The sequence below is a fragment of the Pelobates fuscus genome, chromosome 5 (assembly GCF_036172605.1).
Source record: "Pelobates fuscus isolate aPelFus1 chromosome 5, aPelFus1.pri, whole genome shotgun sequence".
Taxonomy (NCBI): domain Eukaryota; kingdom Metazoa; phylum Chordata; class Amphibia; order Anura; family Pelobatidae; genus Pelobates; species Pelobates fuscus.
The window spans coordinates 177971721-177988190 of record NC_086321.1 but is presented as its reverse complement, the minus strand read 5'-3'; the positions used below and the strand labels follow the sequence as shown (position 1 = coordinate 177988190).

The 16470-nt window shown below is 42.4% G+C and overlaps 1 protein-coding gene across 1 annotated transcript in view; it reads left to right on the top strand.

Annotated features, from left to right (window-relative positions):
* Positions 1–16470, top strand: part of PXMP2 (peroxisomal membrane protein 2) — a 95725-nt gene that overhangs the window by 43169 nt on the left and 36086 nt on the right. Inside the window, exon 3 of the mRNA XM_063454776.1 lies at positions 10377–10539. Within this exon, the coding sequence (XP_063310846.1) occupies positions 10377–10539 (163 nt within the window). The remainder of the gene's footprint in view (positions 1–10376; positions 10540–16470) is intronic.

Here is a 16470-nt window from a genome sequence, read left to right as displayed (position 1 = left end):
CTAGAGGTGTGGTTACCTTCCAGATGGCAATTTAAGTATTTGGTCTATAGAGGGCAGTCTCGTCCCACTAAACATTCCTATCCAGGAAAGAGTTAACTTTTTCTGGTGGCTATTTTGACGTAATTTACCTTATCTTTATGGTTATTTATAATTTAAGTTTTATGTCAGATCAAACAGTTTATTTGGGCTTTCTTCAGACTATGTGTCTCCAATTCCTGCTGTAATTTCTAATATGACAATTCGTAAACGTAGTCTCACCTTTCACTACAATGGGAATCTTGTAAAATTTAGAAAGTAAAATTAATTACTAAGTCTTATCTGGTCACTGGTGTCTGGCTTTCTTGTGTGAAGCTAACATTAAGAAGAGTATTCCGTCTCCCTTCTCTGTTAGACTCATTGTATCACTTGGTTTGTTTATACAAACCATTCCTTAGCTTCTAGCAAAGTGGTTAGTTTTACAGAAAGGATATACATTTTGTGTCTTTTGTTAGCTTCAAAATAACAAAATGGAGTCTGCTCTGTTTCAGAGTGACTCTGACAATATACATTTTAATTTCTATCATAGCACAAAATTTCTGCCGATATAAATACCCTGACACCGCCTAAGTACCGCCCATTTGGGCGTTCCTATAGGCGGACCTATTTTCTCCGAGTCTGTGTTGTATTCTTTGTATACGGCCAAATGTCCCATGCTGACAGCTGATAGATATATTGATAGAAAACGTTTCGATATCAAAGATCGATCTAAATATGCTCACATAATGAATAGTGTGATTTGTTTGGCATTGAACATTGAAAACAAAAATGATTACTATTTATGATTGTAGGTAGCAAATGATTATTACATTGTGTTGTAACATTCTTAAAGGGATAAATCTCCTTTTTATACTATCTGCCACATAATTAGTGCCCCTATGTATATACCTATAGTATTCAATGTAAAAGCACCCTCGGGTGCTAATTGGCCTAATATCTGTTTTGTATCCATACATAGATCATTTAGAAATATATTCATAATTGGTATCATGGGTCAATACCTGATCCTATCATTATTTATATTCTCTTAAATAATTGTGACATTACTGTAAATGGGAGTTAAATAGGATTGGGTATATAGATCAGTACCATTATGCTTTATACCTATATTCATCATAGGTCTTTACAGAAATTAAAATAATAAGAATGAGTGCAGACAAACCAACACATATATACATATTTACAAGTACAGAATATTTACTCATTATGATGAATCAATAAAAGGGGTAAAGTTAAAACCCTCATTTAAACCCTTGGGTGATAGAGTATCCAGTTTGTGGATCCAGTAACATTCCCTTCTTTTCTTCTGGCAGTAACGGACACCTTAAATGGAATGGTGTCTCTCAGGTGTGGGTCCTGTGTCAATAATGGCCAGAATCGGCCCAATACTTTTTTTTAGCTGCTTCCCAGCCTTAAAGAGGGTACCCGAGTAGATGCTTAAAGCAGGCTTATCAAAGAGCACTAAGCTGTGACCGCGAAACCTTATTACAAAATGAGACCAAACCAGAATCTAACAAGCAAATTAGATGCATAGCTAACTATGATGCAGGCTGGAAAGAAGCTAAAAAAAATATTGGGCCGATTCTGGCCATTATTGACACAGGACCCACACCTGAGAGGCACCATTCCATTTAAGGTGTCCGTTACTGCCAGAAGAGGCAAGAATATCAAGGAAATGCTAGTTCCCAGCCATCTTTCTACATCTAAGACAACAGTGAACAGTTGGATCACAGTAAATGGCACATATCAATGTGGGAGATATGTGGCTTGCTGTTTCATTGCTAAATGATCAAAAATGACTCCACTAACACCATTGTAATCCCCATAAGACAGTTCTTTAACTGTAATACCTCTGGTGTGATCTACTTGCCCATTCAAGAGACGGGTAATGGAACATATCCATTCGGTGACCTCAAATAGAGACACTCCAGTCGCTAGGCATGTCAGGTCTCATCATGTGGACACACCACAATGTATAAAATTTGCGGGAATTGAAAGGATCCAAATGGGTAGAAGACTGGGAGATTTGGACCAGACCCTTAAAAGAAGGGAATGTTTCTGGATCCACAAACTCGATACTCTATCACCCAAGGGTTTAAATGAGGGTTTTACCTTTACCCCTTTTATTGATTCATCATAATCAGTAAATATTCTGTACTTGTAAATATGTATATATGTGTTGGTTTGTCTACACTCATTCTTATTATTTTAATTTCTGTAAAGACCTATGATGAATATAGGTATAAAGCATAATGGTACTGATCTATATACCCAATCCTATTTAACTCCCATTTACAGTAATGTCACAATTATTTAAGAGAATATAAGTAATGATAGGATCAGGTATTGACCCATGATACCATTTATGAATATATTTCTAAATGATCTATGTATGGATACAAAACAGATATTAGGCCAATTAGCACCCTAGGGTGCTTTTGCATTGAATACTATAGGTATATACATAGGGGCACTAATTATGTGGCAGATAGTATAAAAAGGAGATTTATCCCTTTTTAAGAATGTTACAACACAATGTAATAATCATTTGCTACTTACAATCATAAATAGTAATCATTTTTGTGTTCAATGCCAAACAAATCACACTATTCATTATGTGAGCATATTTAGATCGATCTTTGATATCGAAACTGTTTCTATCAATATATCTATCAGCTGTCAGCATGGGACATTTGGCCGTATACAAAGAATACAACACAGACTCTGAGAAAATAGGTCTGCCCATAGGAACGCCCAAATGGGCGGTACTTAGGTGGGACGAGGACTCCATTCATGAAACCGGCTCCTAACACAAAACACGCCCCCAACAAAACGCCCAGGGGCGGGGCCAAAATGAATAATGAGACGGACTTGTAATTATTCACGCAGGTTACCCCTGATTTTGGCGTGAGGGAGACATACATGTCGGCGCTTCGGATTGGACAAATGGGTTGTAACACATGGTATAAAAACTTTATCGGGGGGCGGAGCCAGCACCCGAGCTAGCCGGCCGCACATTTCAATAGCTCCGTGCGGGACACTGGAATTAACCCGCCCGTAGCCGCAATCCACGAACACGCCGGGCTCCTAAGCCGACACACGGCAGCCCCACACTATGGGGGAAAAAAAAAGCAGAATGCAGATCCGAGCATGGGATCCGGAGATATCGGAGCTTTTCTCCGCGCAGCCTCACGGCCTGCAAGTTCCAAGATGTCGCCTGAAGCTTATACTACACAATCCTCGGACGAGGACAGCTACTATGCAGAGCCTGCAATACCTAACCAAGCACTACAGATACCTCAGGAACCCAAGGGCATGGGGGACGCTGCACTGACGCTGCACCAGCCACTAAGGTGGATATTAAAGCCTTGGTAAAGGACATTCAGTCCATGTTCCAAGCGGACATGGCACTGGTAAGAGCAGAGGTAACCACACTCACCAACAAAGTGGCAAATGTGGAGGTAGGCCTAAGGGACACCAAACTAGCGCAAAGGGCCACGGACGCGGCGCTGTGCTCCCTCCGCAAGCAATATGCGGACCAACAAACCCAACTGGCTGGCATGGAGGACCGGAATAGGGCAAGGAACCTAAGGGTTTGCGGAGTGCCGGAGATAATCACCGGCTCTGAACTACCGCACTATTGCCGACGGCTTACAGCCAGGGGCGTATTAGCCGCGAGGCAAACAAGGCATTTGCCTTGGGCGGCATTTTCCAGGGGGCGGCAAAAAACGCCGCCCCCAAATGCCCAAGGCAAATGTCTTGTTAGCCTTGCGGCTAACAGACATGCTGGGCTGGTTGCTGGTTGCTGGTTGCTGGGCGGCCGGCGAGGGAGCTCTTCCCCTCAGCTCTCTGCTCAGCTCCCTCGCCGGCCGCCCAGCCTGCCCGCCAGTGCCTCCCTGCAGCCACTGGACCACCAGGGAATGGGAGAACCCCCCCACCCCCAGCATTCCCAAAGGTAAGGAGGCGGGGGGGGGGGGAGTAAATAAAAATGTTAATGTGAGTGTGTGTGTCTCTGACTGTGTGGGTCTGTTAGTGTGTGTGTGTGTCTTAGTGTTTGTCTGTTAGTGTGTGTGTGTCTTAGTGTTTGTCTGTTAGTGTGTGTGTGTGTCTGTTAGTGTGTGTGTGTGTGTCTGTTAGTGTGTGTGTGTGTGTCTGTTAGTGTGTGTGTGTGTGTGTGTCTGTTAGTGTGTGTGTCTGACTGTGGCCGACAGTGTGTCTGTTAGTGTGTGTCTCACTGTGTGTGTCTGTTAGTGTGTGTCTCACTGTGTGTGTCTGTTAGTGTGTGTCTCACTGTGTGTGTCTGTTAGTGTGTGTGTGTCCGACTGTGTGTGTTTGTTAGTGTGTGTGTCTCACTGTGTGTGTCTGTTAGTGTGTGTGTGTTTGTTAGTGTGTGTCCGACTTTGTGTGTTTGTTAGTGTGTGTGTCTGTTAGTGTGTGTGTCTGTTAGTGTGTGTGTCCGACTGTGTGTGTTTGTTAGTGTGTGTGTCCGACTGTGTGTGTTTGTTAGTGTGTGTCTCACTGTGTGTGTCTGTTAGTGTGTGTGTGTCCGACTGTGTGTGTTTGTTAGTGTGTGTGTCCGACTGTGTGTGTTTGTTAGTGTGTGTGTCCGACTGTGTGTGTTTTAGTGTGTGTGTCCGACTGTGTGTGTTTGTTAGTGTGTGTGTCCGACTGTGTGTGTTTGTTAGTGTGTGTGTCCGACTGTGTGTGTTTGTTAGTGTGTGTGTCTCACTGTGTGTGTCTGTTAGTGTGTGTGTGTGTCCGACTGTGTGTGTTTGTTAGTGTGTGTGTGTGTCCGACTGTGTGTGTCTGTTAGCTAGTGTATGCGTATCTGTCAGTGAATGTGTGTGTATTTAGAAGGCGGGGCAGGGGGAAGGGTTGGGTGGGGGTGGTGCGCGCGGGGGGGGGGGGGGTGTCTGAGTTTTGTCCTGCCTAGGGCAGCACAAAACCAAGATACACCACTGCTTACAGCCACGCTATTGACGCTGCGACAGGCAAAATTGATCACGATAGACTCTTGCTACAGACTCACCAGAGCAGCCTCCACGCTACGCGAAGGAGCCAGCGATGTCATGATCAAGTTTGTGCGGGACTCTGACAAGGGAATGCTCATGGGGGCTGCGAGAGGCTCCCCCACAGTAGCATTTGAGGGGGCGCAACTGGCGTTTTACAGAGACTTTTCGAAACACACCGTGTTGTGGCGGAAATCCCTCCGTCCAGCCACTCAGCTACTCCAGGAACAAGCCATCCCCTACAAGTGGGTCCCACATTGTCTCCAGGCAGAAAAGGCGGGCACGACACGTAAGCTCTCACATGCATCCGACATACCGGCCTTTCTGCAGGCACTTGGTCTCCCAGCACTGACGACACAAGCGACAACTTGTCCATCATGGACTGTGGCGGAAATCACCCTCTTCGTCCCAAGAGGAAAGGTTCGGAAATCCACTGCCCTTCCAACCTGACACGGCAGCAGCTGAGCAGGACTTACAAACCTTTCATCTGTTGCAGCCAACAGGAGAGACACCTGACCCGTTCTAAGTCTACTTTCTCCTATGCAGTTCATGTTGTTCCCTTTTTGCATATGTTAGTTTCTAAATTGCGCTCTTTCCATGTACTCACAACAATGGCTCCGTAAGCAACCGAATAATCCTATATGTTAAGCCACAGCCCTGCCCAGCTATGACACGCATACCCACCCGAGCATACCTGACTTAGGTCCGACACACAATACACCCAAACCTAGAGGTGCATTAGTTCCCACTGAGGGACATACCCCGACACCAAGCATACAGGCACTTAAAGCTAGACGGATGCAACCTCCCTTACCATATCAGTGTCAAAGCGCTATTGAAAGGGCAATAGAGGGTTAGCTAGGCCCAAAATTTTAAAACCGGGTAGTCCTCACCCATGTATAACAACTGTTAATGAGCGTAATGGTTTATGTCTTGAAATGCGAGTATAACACGTGATATTGTTTTATTGTGCTGTACCCACAAAAATAAAGAATATAAAAAAAAAAAGTTATCAGATCAGTATCACATTTACCTTTTGACAAAGGCACTTGAGTAGCGCTGAAACGTGTGTTAGGTCTCATGCTTTTTTTATTTTAATCACTGCACTGTTTCTTGTGCTCACCGGTTGTGGAGGAGAAAAATTGAGAGAAGTCTATGGAGTTTTAGACTACATTAGATTGTAGCAGGATCTAAGCAGATACTTTAGAGGATAGAAACTCACTGTTACTAGTAGAGTTAGCTTTTTTGTTTAACTGGTGGATACATTTTAACCACCTATGGCTCCTGATCTATTGATACGTTTGGAGACTTTAGTAAGGGACACTCTCTAAGTGTATGAACCGATTTGCCAAGATACCTATACACAATATTAGGTTTAAGCTATACTCTACAACAGGGGTAGGCAACCTACGGCACTAGTGCCATGCACGGCACTCGAGGTGCCTTTGCACGGCACTCAAGGCTGCTAGAGAAAAACAGGCTCTGGCCTATCAGGAGTCCCAGTAAAACTTCAGATATCTGCTAATCCGAGAAGGTGGTGAAGGACAATCCTCAATTTATGCATTGCAGCACGTAGAGGTAGTGATCTCAGAGCACTTGTGAATAGGAATCCACACTGTAGTAGAGCAGCCTGCAGCTGCTGTTGCAGCTCCTGTCCTTGACCTGTACCTTGCCAGCCTGGCCCCCACTGGAACCCAGGGAAGCCACCCACACTGCTAGATATACACAGAAATGCAGAATAACCCTCCCCTCATACAAATAATATGGACAGCCCACACACAAACATACACACAATCCGCACAAACGAAACACCACTAACAATCCACATACATGCACACAACCTCACATGCAATACCCCAAAAAGCCCCCACACACTACCAAACACACACTGTGACATATCCATCCACACACACACACAATTGCACAAGCGGCCCCCATACACAGCCCACATTCATATGTATCATACACAATACCATAAACTACTCATGAACATAAACAATATAATAGCTCATATACGCAGGGCCATCTTTAACGCAGGGCAAACTGGGCAGCTGCACCGTGAGCCCTGCTGGCCTCAACTATTTCTAACCCTCTGGCCGGTAATCTGCACACTAAGGAGGCCCACCGGGTGGCCCATGCACAAAGGACCACCTGGTGGGCTTCTGTCAGCAGGGGCCCGCCGCACGCTGAGGCGCTTTACCAGCGCGAGCGGGCCCCTTGCTTTTCGGCAGCAGGCTGGGAGGAAGTGACGGCCGCGCATTACTTCCTCCCACAAAGAGAGGAGCGCGCGGGAAAGAAGAGTAAGCAGATTGGAGGGGGGCTGGCCGAGAGCGCTAGACCCCAACTCCCAACACCTTCAACCACCAGCAGGAAAGGTAGGAAACTGGAGGGTGGGTTTTAAAGTGTATGTCTGTGTCAATATGTGTGTGTGTGTGTGTTAGTGTGTCTGTATGTATGTGTGTCATATCTGTGTGTGTCAGTATGTGTGTCAGTATGTCTTTGTGTGTCAGCATGTCTGTGTGTCAGCATGTGTCAGTATGTCTTTGTGTGTGTCTGTGTGTCAGTATGTCTTTGTGTGTGTCAGTATGTCTGTGTGTATGCCAGTATGTCTGTGTCAGTATATCTGTGTGTGTCAGTATGTTTGTATGTCAGCATGTCTGTGTGTGTGTCAGTATGTCTGTGTTTTGTGTATCTGTGTGTGTGCACGCATTTAAGTGTGTATATATCTCTGTGTGTGTATATGTGCATACATCTCAGCATTCACACACTAACACTAAACACAAATACACCTCTGCATTCAAATCTCAACACTACGTACAAACACATGTATGTGTTAAGAAGAGTAGGCAGATTGGAGGGGGGCTGGCAGAGAGCGCTAGACCCCAACTCCCAACACCTTCAACCACCAGCAGGAAAGGTAGGAAACTGGAGGGTGGGTTTTAAAGTGTATGTCTGTGTCAATATGTCTGTCAGTGTGTGTGTGTTAGTGTGTCTGTATGTATGTGTGTCATATCTGTGTGTGTCAGTATGTGTGTCAGTATGTCTTTGTGTGTCAGCATGTCTGTGTGTCTGTGTGTCAGTATGTCTTTGTGTGTGTCTGTGTGTCAGTATGTCTTTGTGTGTGTCAGTATGTCTGTGTGTGTGTCAGTATGTCTGTGTGTGTGTATCTGTGTGTGTGTGTGCGCATTTTAGTGTGTATATATCTCTGTGTGTGTATATGTGCATACATCTCATCATTCACACACTAACACTACACACAAATACACCTCTGCATTCAAATCTCAACACTACGTACAAACACATGTCTGTGTTACACACCAAAATTATATGTAAATACACCCCTGCATTCAAAAACCAACACTACACAAATACATGCTTGCAATCACGCCAACACCACGTACAAACAAATTCCATACAAAAACCTGTTTACATTCAAACAAACAAAAACTGTTTAGTGCTAAATACAGACCTGCAAACATGGGTAAATGGTAGAGCCCCAGCTATCAATGCATTTCTGGAGTTGCACGACAGATGGGGATCTACCTTTTAATCACCCGTGCAACAGGGAGACCCCCAAAAATTCTTGCACCTCTCTACTTTAGGTCCGCCACTGCGTTGAGGTGGAGGACGTGATTGCATGCCTGGGAAGGAGGGACAGGGTCCAGGGGGCCCTAAGCAAATGCTTTGCCCAGGGTCCAGTCACTATTAAAGAAGGCCCTGCATATACGCACAAATACAACAATACAAAGCAATTACAGTAAAAGTAACACAAGCAGAATACGGCAGCATACACACCTTGAATTAAAAAAAAAAAAATAGGACCGGCACGCTACAGGACATCACAATCCTATATCGGCACAGTGCTGCTAAAAGGTTGCCTACCCCTGCTCTACAACATTGTAGGGCGAGTCAATTTCAATTTAATATCTTAAGTTTCTGGTCCAATCTCTATAAAAGGACATATCTACCTATTATTTGTATATTATTACCAAGACTTAAGTACTATTGGTGCCAGTGTAGAGAAGTAATTTCATTACTGAAATCCAGCACATTAGTTAACTATCTATCTAAACACAATTTCTAATCTGCATACTCCTACTCGTATACAAGACCAGGGTCTCCCCTGTGTGTTTTATTAGATGTGATCTATTTTATGTACGTTTCCTTTTTTTTTACTTGGGGAATTTATACCCTATAATAAAGGTGTTTTTTTTTTTTTATTATTTTTTATGTGCAACGCCCAGAGAACCCTTTTTGGTGCTCCCAGGCTCATCTTGCTAGGGATCACCTTCAGTGTAAGTGTTTGCTATATATCTAACGGTTACCCCCTATATAGGGTTCTGTGGACACACTATAGATGCCGTTAATCGTGAATCTTGCAATTCTGTGTGTGTTCCTCTGACATCCTGCAACGAGCGGTCGTGCATGTGCAGCAAATGCAGCGCATGCATTAGACCTCCCCATAGGAAAGCATTGAATCCGTGCTTTCCTATGGGGAAAAATCTGACGCTTGATATCTGTTTGGATCCAGGAAGTGCCTCCAGTGGCTGTCTGGGAGATTCTCATTCAACTCTACTGTCTCTGGCGAAAGAGATGTACTAGCATTATCAGAGAGATAAGCTGAGATAAGGTCCTCCAGATTATCTACTGAGGCAAGTTGGGGAAGATTATATAAAAAGGAGTAATAATTATGAAATGCTTCTGCTGTACAATTGCTGGTATGGGCCATGTGACCTTTAGGCAATCTACTCCTCTCTACATAAATGCACTGCTTCTGTTCTCAAAGAACCGGTTGATTGATTTTATTTTTTTTGATTGTATTTAGATTTACATTTTTGCTTAGATCTATTAACCTTTAAGTTAAGCAAATTAATAAATCTGGATCTAAGGATAAATTGAAATCCCCACCAAAAATCAAAATACTCTTGATAAATTATTCTAAAAGGCATAACACTTTTATAAATTAAACCTGTTTAATATTTGGTGAATAAACATGAGTAAACCTACCCTCTGGATCCCAACAAGTGCCAACATGCTAAAACCACACAGAATTACGCAAACTGTGCTGCAACTCGCATGGTCTCAGAAGTATGTGAGGAAGCCTAATAATGGATTTTACAGAGCCTCTTTAATAATCTGAATATTTGTTTTTGGTTCTCATCCAATGCAGTGTGTGTGTTTCTGTGTCAAGACTGAACTGAATTGTGATGTACATTTAAAAGAAAATATAGCCTTGCATGGGGAAAAAGGGGTTACGCAAGTTATGGCTATTTTCAATATTTTTTTCAAAGATAGATTTTCCAGAGAAGTCATAACCTTTCTTTCTGTCAGATTCCTTTTCACAGGGCCATTGTCACACTACTTCTACTTGTTTCTGGAGCAGATGATCCCTTCCTCAGCCCCACTTGCTGGGATCCGTCGGCTCCTGCTAGACCGGTTAATTATTGCCCCAGCCTTCCTGCTACTCTTCTTTTGTGTAATGAATATTCTGGAGGTGGGTGATCGTTTTTTATTTTCTCCATATTATTTATTGTATTTTATAACAACTTGCAAACTGTGGCAACACTTATCAGTAACCGTAATCAATTTTACTTCTCTTTTAACATCAATACCAACTGGCCTTTTAAATTGCAAAACTTTAGTTTCACTTGTTTAACTTAAAGGATTACTTCAAACACCATGACCACTTTAGTGTTTTGAAGTGGTCATGGTGCCTGCAGTCTACATGTGCAGGTTTTTTTTTTTGTTTTTTTGTTTTGTTACTAAATGCTGACATACATGGTTTTACTCCTCATCTGCTGGAGATGTAACTCCACTTCCTGCAGCAACATTGGGGCATCTTTTTAGCTAGTGTTCTAGGCTGTATCAATACTCTTATTTCTCTGCTCAGACATTCACTAATTGGATCAGAGTGGTCAGTTGACGCTCTCAGCCAGTCAATGAGCGGCAGTATCATATGCAGCTTTGTTCTAAACCATTTAAAAAGAGTGGACACCAAAGAGCCATCAGACTGACTTCACATTGAGGACTTAACAGATGATACCCCTGAGGAAGTCTGGATCACCGTACGAAACGCGTAGGGTTGGGCCCCTGTGGGATTTACATTTGTTTTTAATTTTTGTTTTCTTTGTCATATTTAATACATTTTCTATACTATTACCAAGGAGTAACATTAAATTTTTGGAGCAGCAACCTTCTGAGACCATTAAATGCCTGAACACCACTTCTAGTGTGTAAGTGTTACTTAATTTAGCGCACTATATAGTCTTTTAAATCTACACTTATTATTGTGTAATTTCTTGTTCCCCACATGCCCTCTTTTGGAGTTTGAAGAGTTCATACCATCTCTATACCATCTTTATAATTTTGGCATGCCTACAATCAACCAATTTGTGTGAGTGCAACTTTGAACCATATATGCTTATTGGTTTTGATATACTACTCTATGAGTTGTTTTATTCTCCCCTTTTGTAGAGATCTATTTTGTTTGTATATTTGTTGTAAACCTGCCTACAAAGCAGACCAGGCGCATGGCCTAAGAGAACAAACTTAACTTTTGTGATCTTTCATTGTTATTGATCTACACACACATATATATATATATATATATATATATATATATATATATATATATATATATATATATATATATATATATATATATATATATATATATATATATATATATATATATTATAAAATTATTTCTATATGTTATAACACTATAATATAAACATTTCATATAAACACACTCATGTTGGTGCATTAAGGTAGGGCAGTATTTTTATTTATTTATTTTAATTCTTTATTTAGAATTTTACAAATACAAGCTAGTGTGAGACATCTCAGAATGAACTGCAAACATGGCATTAAAATTTAAGATCTACAGAGTCCTACCCGGAAGGATGATAACCACATGCTAAAAAGCTACAGGATTCTTTCAGGAAGTGTTCCGGAGGATTGGAGGAAGGCAGATGTGGTTCCTATATTCAAAAAGGGTTCAAAATCCTTGCCTGGAAATTATAGACCTGTGAGCTTAACTTCTGTGGCTGGTAAAATATTTGAAAGGTTATTAAGGGATAATATTCAAGAATTCCTTGAGAAGAATATGGTTATCAGCAAAAATCAGCACGGTTTTATGAAGCACAGGTCATGTCAAACTAACTTGATTGCGTTCTACGAAGAAGTAAGTAGAAGTATAGATCAGGGTGTTGCAGTGGATGTGATCTATTTGGATTTTGCCAAGGCATTTGATACAGTTCCACACAAAAGATTAGTGTTCAAACTCAAGGAAATCGGTCTCGATGAAAATGCTTGTTCTTGGGTAGAACATTGGCTTAAAAACAGAATACAAAGAGTTGTCGTTAATGGTAAATTTTCAAGCTGGACAGAGGTGGCAAGTGGTGTCCCTCAGGGGTCTGTTCTGGGACCCCTTCTATTTAACATTTTTATAAATGATCTTGAAGACAGCATTGAAAGTCATGTTTTAGTGTTTGCAGATGACACAAAACTTTGTAAAATAATACAATGTGAGCAAGATATTACTTTGCTGCAGAAGGATTTAGATAGACTGGAGGACTGGGCACTCAAATGGCAGATGAAATTTAATGTTGAAAAATGCAAAGTTATGCACTTCGGCGTAAAGAATACACAAGCAACGTATACCCTTAATGGAAGCGAATTAGGGATAACAACACACGAAAAGGACTTGGGAATTGTTATAGACAACAAACTATGCAACAATGTGCAATGTCAATCAGCAGTGGCCAAGGCCAGTAAGGTATTGTCATGCATGAAAAAGGGCATTCATTCTCGGGACGAGAATATCATTTTGCCTCTCTATAAATCACTGGTAAGACCACATATTGAATATGCTGTGCAATTTTGGGCACCTGTTCTAAAGAAGGATATCATGGCACTAGAAAAAGTGCAGAGGCGGGCTACAAAATTAATAAAAGGAATGGAACATATCAGCTATGAAGAAAGGTTAACAAATTTAAACCTATTTAGTTTAGAAAAACGTCGCCTGAGAGGGGATATGATAACATTATACAAATATATTCGGGGCCAATACAAACCATTGTGTGGAAATCTATTCACAAACCGGACTTTACATAGGACACGAGGCCATGCGTTTAGACTGGAAGAAAGAAGATTTCGTCTAAGGCAAAGGAAAGGTTTTTTTACTGTAAGAACAATCAGGATGTGGAATTCTCTGCCTGAAGAAGTGGTTTTATCAGAGTCCATACAGATGTTCAAACAGCTACTAGATGCATACTTGCAAAGACAGAATATTCAAGGATATAATCTTTCAATGTAGGGTAATAACTGCTTGATTCAAGGATAAATCTGACTGCCATTCTGGGGTCAATAAGGAATTTTTTGTCCTAGCTTGTTGCAAAATTGTGCTTCAAACTGGGGTTTTTTTTTTTTTTTTTTTTTTTCTCTTTTGGATCAACAGCAAAAAACAGGTGTGAGGAAGGCTGAACTTGATGGACGCAAGTCTCTTTTCAGCTATCTAACTATGTAACTATGATTGCAAGTCATACAACTTTATGACTTGAGCAAATTAATATTACTGTTCATGCTTTCAGGGTGGTTAAGGTAAAGCATCTGACATCTGCAATGTTAAGTTCACACGTGATCAAGGTGAAGGTGCTAAACCAAAGTAATGCCTATCCCCTGCACCAGTGTATACATTCTGAGGAAGGGGAAAAAGTAATTGTGGTAACATTTAGGGTAAAAGCTAGGTACAAATATAGAATAATGGCTAGAAAAACGAAAGAAGAGAAGGGAATAGATTGAATAATGGAGGTTGTCTAAATCCATGCCAGATGGAGGGGAGGAAAAGAAGAGTAGAAAAAGGAAGGTGGAAATGAAAGGGAGAGTAATGCCCATGATCCTATTCTATCAGCAAAAAGAGATTGGGTGCTTTGCACTTTAAATAAAACACATTTCTATTCAGCCATGGGTCCCAGATTTTATGAAAATAATTGTGTGTCATGCAGTTGTGCTGCAAGTCTGGCCATGTCTTTTACTTTCTTTGTTTTACAGATAACAGTAGTATGAGAACCACAACTCCTCAATTGCTCTGTAAGTGGACTATGTGACCCATGCTGACAGTTTTTTGTTTTTTGTTACCTCTAGTGAAAGAGTCCTAAAATAAAATGCAGTTATATACCAGTGGAAAAGCATTTTGTGGGTCACACAAATGGTAAGGGAACCAAACGCCTCCCACATCTATGACTAGTCACTGAGCTTTTCAGGAGGTCTCGGGTTCCTTTTGCAAGCAGTGATAAGGTAGAGACATTTGGGTAGAGTGTACAATCAGTGAAATGTACACATTTGAACCCTGCCATTTTTTGTGTGGGAACAGTTAGACAGGTTTGTTTAAGTTCTGTAAGAGAAGCAGTACCTGCTTATTTTATTATCTGTGAGGAGGACAATCTTCAAAGCTGTAGATGACAGGAAAAAAAAATCACGTGGTGAAAGTAATATGGGCATTGTAGGAGAGAGAAAAGAAAAAGTCAGATTTATCCTTCACTCTGTCCCACAGGTCTAGAAAATAAGTGATGGCCGGAGGGGACTGTGGTACCAATGGTCAATGCTGCCTCAGTATCCACATATAACTAGAAGGGAAGTATACAACAAAAATGAGACGTTCTGTGGCCTGGTTGTAGGTGCTATTGTTGAATGTGAGCCAACTGAGCTGCATCGAAATAATGCAAAAAAAAAAAAAATATAGGTAAGTCCACTCAAATCCCTTTGTGACTTGGGTACATACAACGTAGCACTGCAGATTGAAGTTATTTTTTTTTAAACCCATCCCAGATTAACCCATTAATGGAAGAATGTAGAGTTTTACAATCAGAATGTGTAAGCGGGAAGGGTAGACTTCGTAAAGCATACAGGAATCTTGAGAGAAAATTAATCTTGACAGAGGCGGCACAACCCACCCAGGAGATGCCCTCGTTTCTACACTAGTGCAAGTCTTTGTGAGCTGATTTTAAAAGGGTAATATAGTTAAAGGGACCCTTTAGTCAATGAGATGAAGCTTTCTAGGTGGAGTGACCCTGTCCCCTTAACCCTGCAATGTAAGCATAACAGTTTCTGAGAAACTGCAATGCTTACATTGCAGAGTTAAGGGGACCTCTAGTGGTTGCCTTCCAACTCTGTGAAATGATGTGGAAAAGCTCTAACGTATGTGTAATGGAGCTCCAGTACTCCGACCGAGTACCTCCGCCAAGTCTGCTTCCTTGTAGCTATCAGGGACCCTGAAACACTTCAGACCCAGACGCCGAGGCTTGACTGGGATCACTTAGGGCCTTTTCCACCCTGGACTAAACATGGTAAAGGTTAAACAGCAACTCTTGAATGAATACAGCACACATAGTTTAAGCCCCCAACAGCCTCATTTACATACAATAGGTTACATAGATTACTATAGTGCAAGGAAGGGTGGGGTCAGACAATCGCAAAGGGCTGATGGGAGATTGAGGAGGGACAAACTGGTCTGGCAGTGTCCCTGGGACAACGCCCTGCTGGGGAAACAATAGTTCAGGAAAAAGGGGGAGGGGGAGATTCAAAGACCAGCAATATATTTAACATGCCCTGCACAAATTATAGGCACAATGTGACAAAACACAAAAGGAATTTGGGAGCCCACCCATAGTGTCTGTCTTCCATCCCCAGTGATGGTGACTACCGTCACAGTATGTACATCACTCTCTGCCCATTAGGTTACCACCATCGGCATAACATCACGGGAGGAGGAGACCGTCAGCACCAGCATACCTCAGATCTGTGCCAAAAAAAACTTAGGGGGCTTGCCCAACTGTGCTCAGCTCTCAAACATTTAAATGGCTGCTCATGTATCTGTTCCATATGCCATTTAAACGCACTCCCCAACTGAATGCTGTGTCTGTTAAAAATTTTATATGTTGCGGACTTACTAAGGAATTGCCTAGAACAGTGATGGCGAACCTATGGCACCTCTCTGTGGGCATGCAGCCATAGGTCGCCGTGGGGGGCTGGGGGGGGTGCTGTCTGTATGCATCAATGCAGAGTCCTGTCCTCCTGCGAGCAATCTTTTTGGAGCGTTGCCGTGCGTTACCATGGCAACGCTCCACACAGCATCGCACGGGAGGACAGGAGAGCTGCTTCCCTGTCACATACTTAACACCACCTGACCACTAGGGATGGCTTCCCTAAGAAGAAGGGGGGGGGGGGGGGCGCGATACAGATTTAATATACTTTTTATTTTTATGTTTCTTCCCTAACCCCACACAGCCCCCTCCCCACAGCACCCCTGCAACCCCCCACCTCACCCCTGACATCCCTAACCCCCCCACAGCACCACCTACCCCCCACACACACCGCACCCCTACCCCCCCCACACCGCACCCCTACCCCCCCCACACACCGC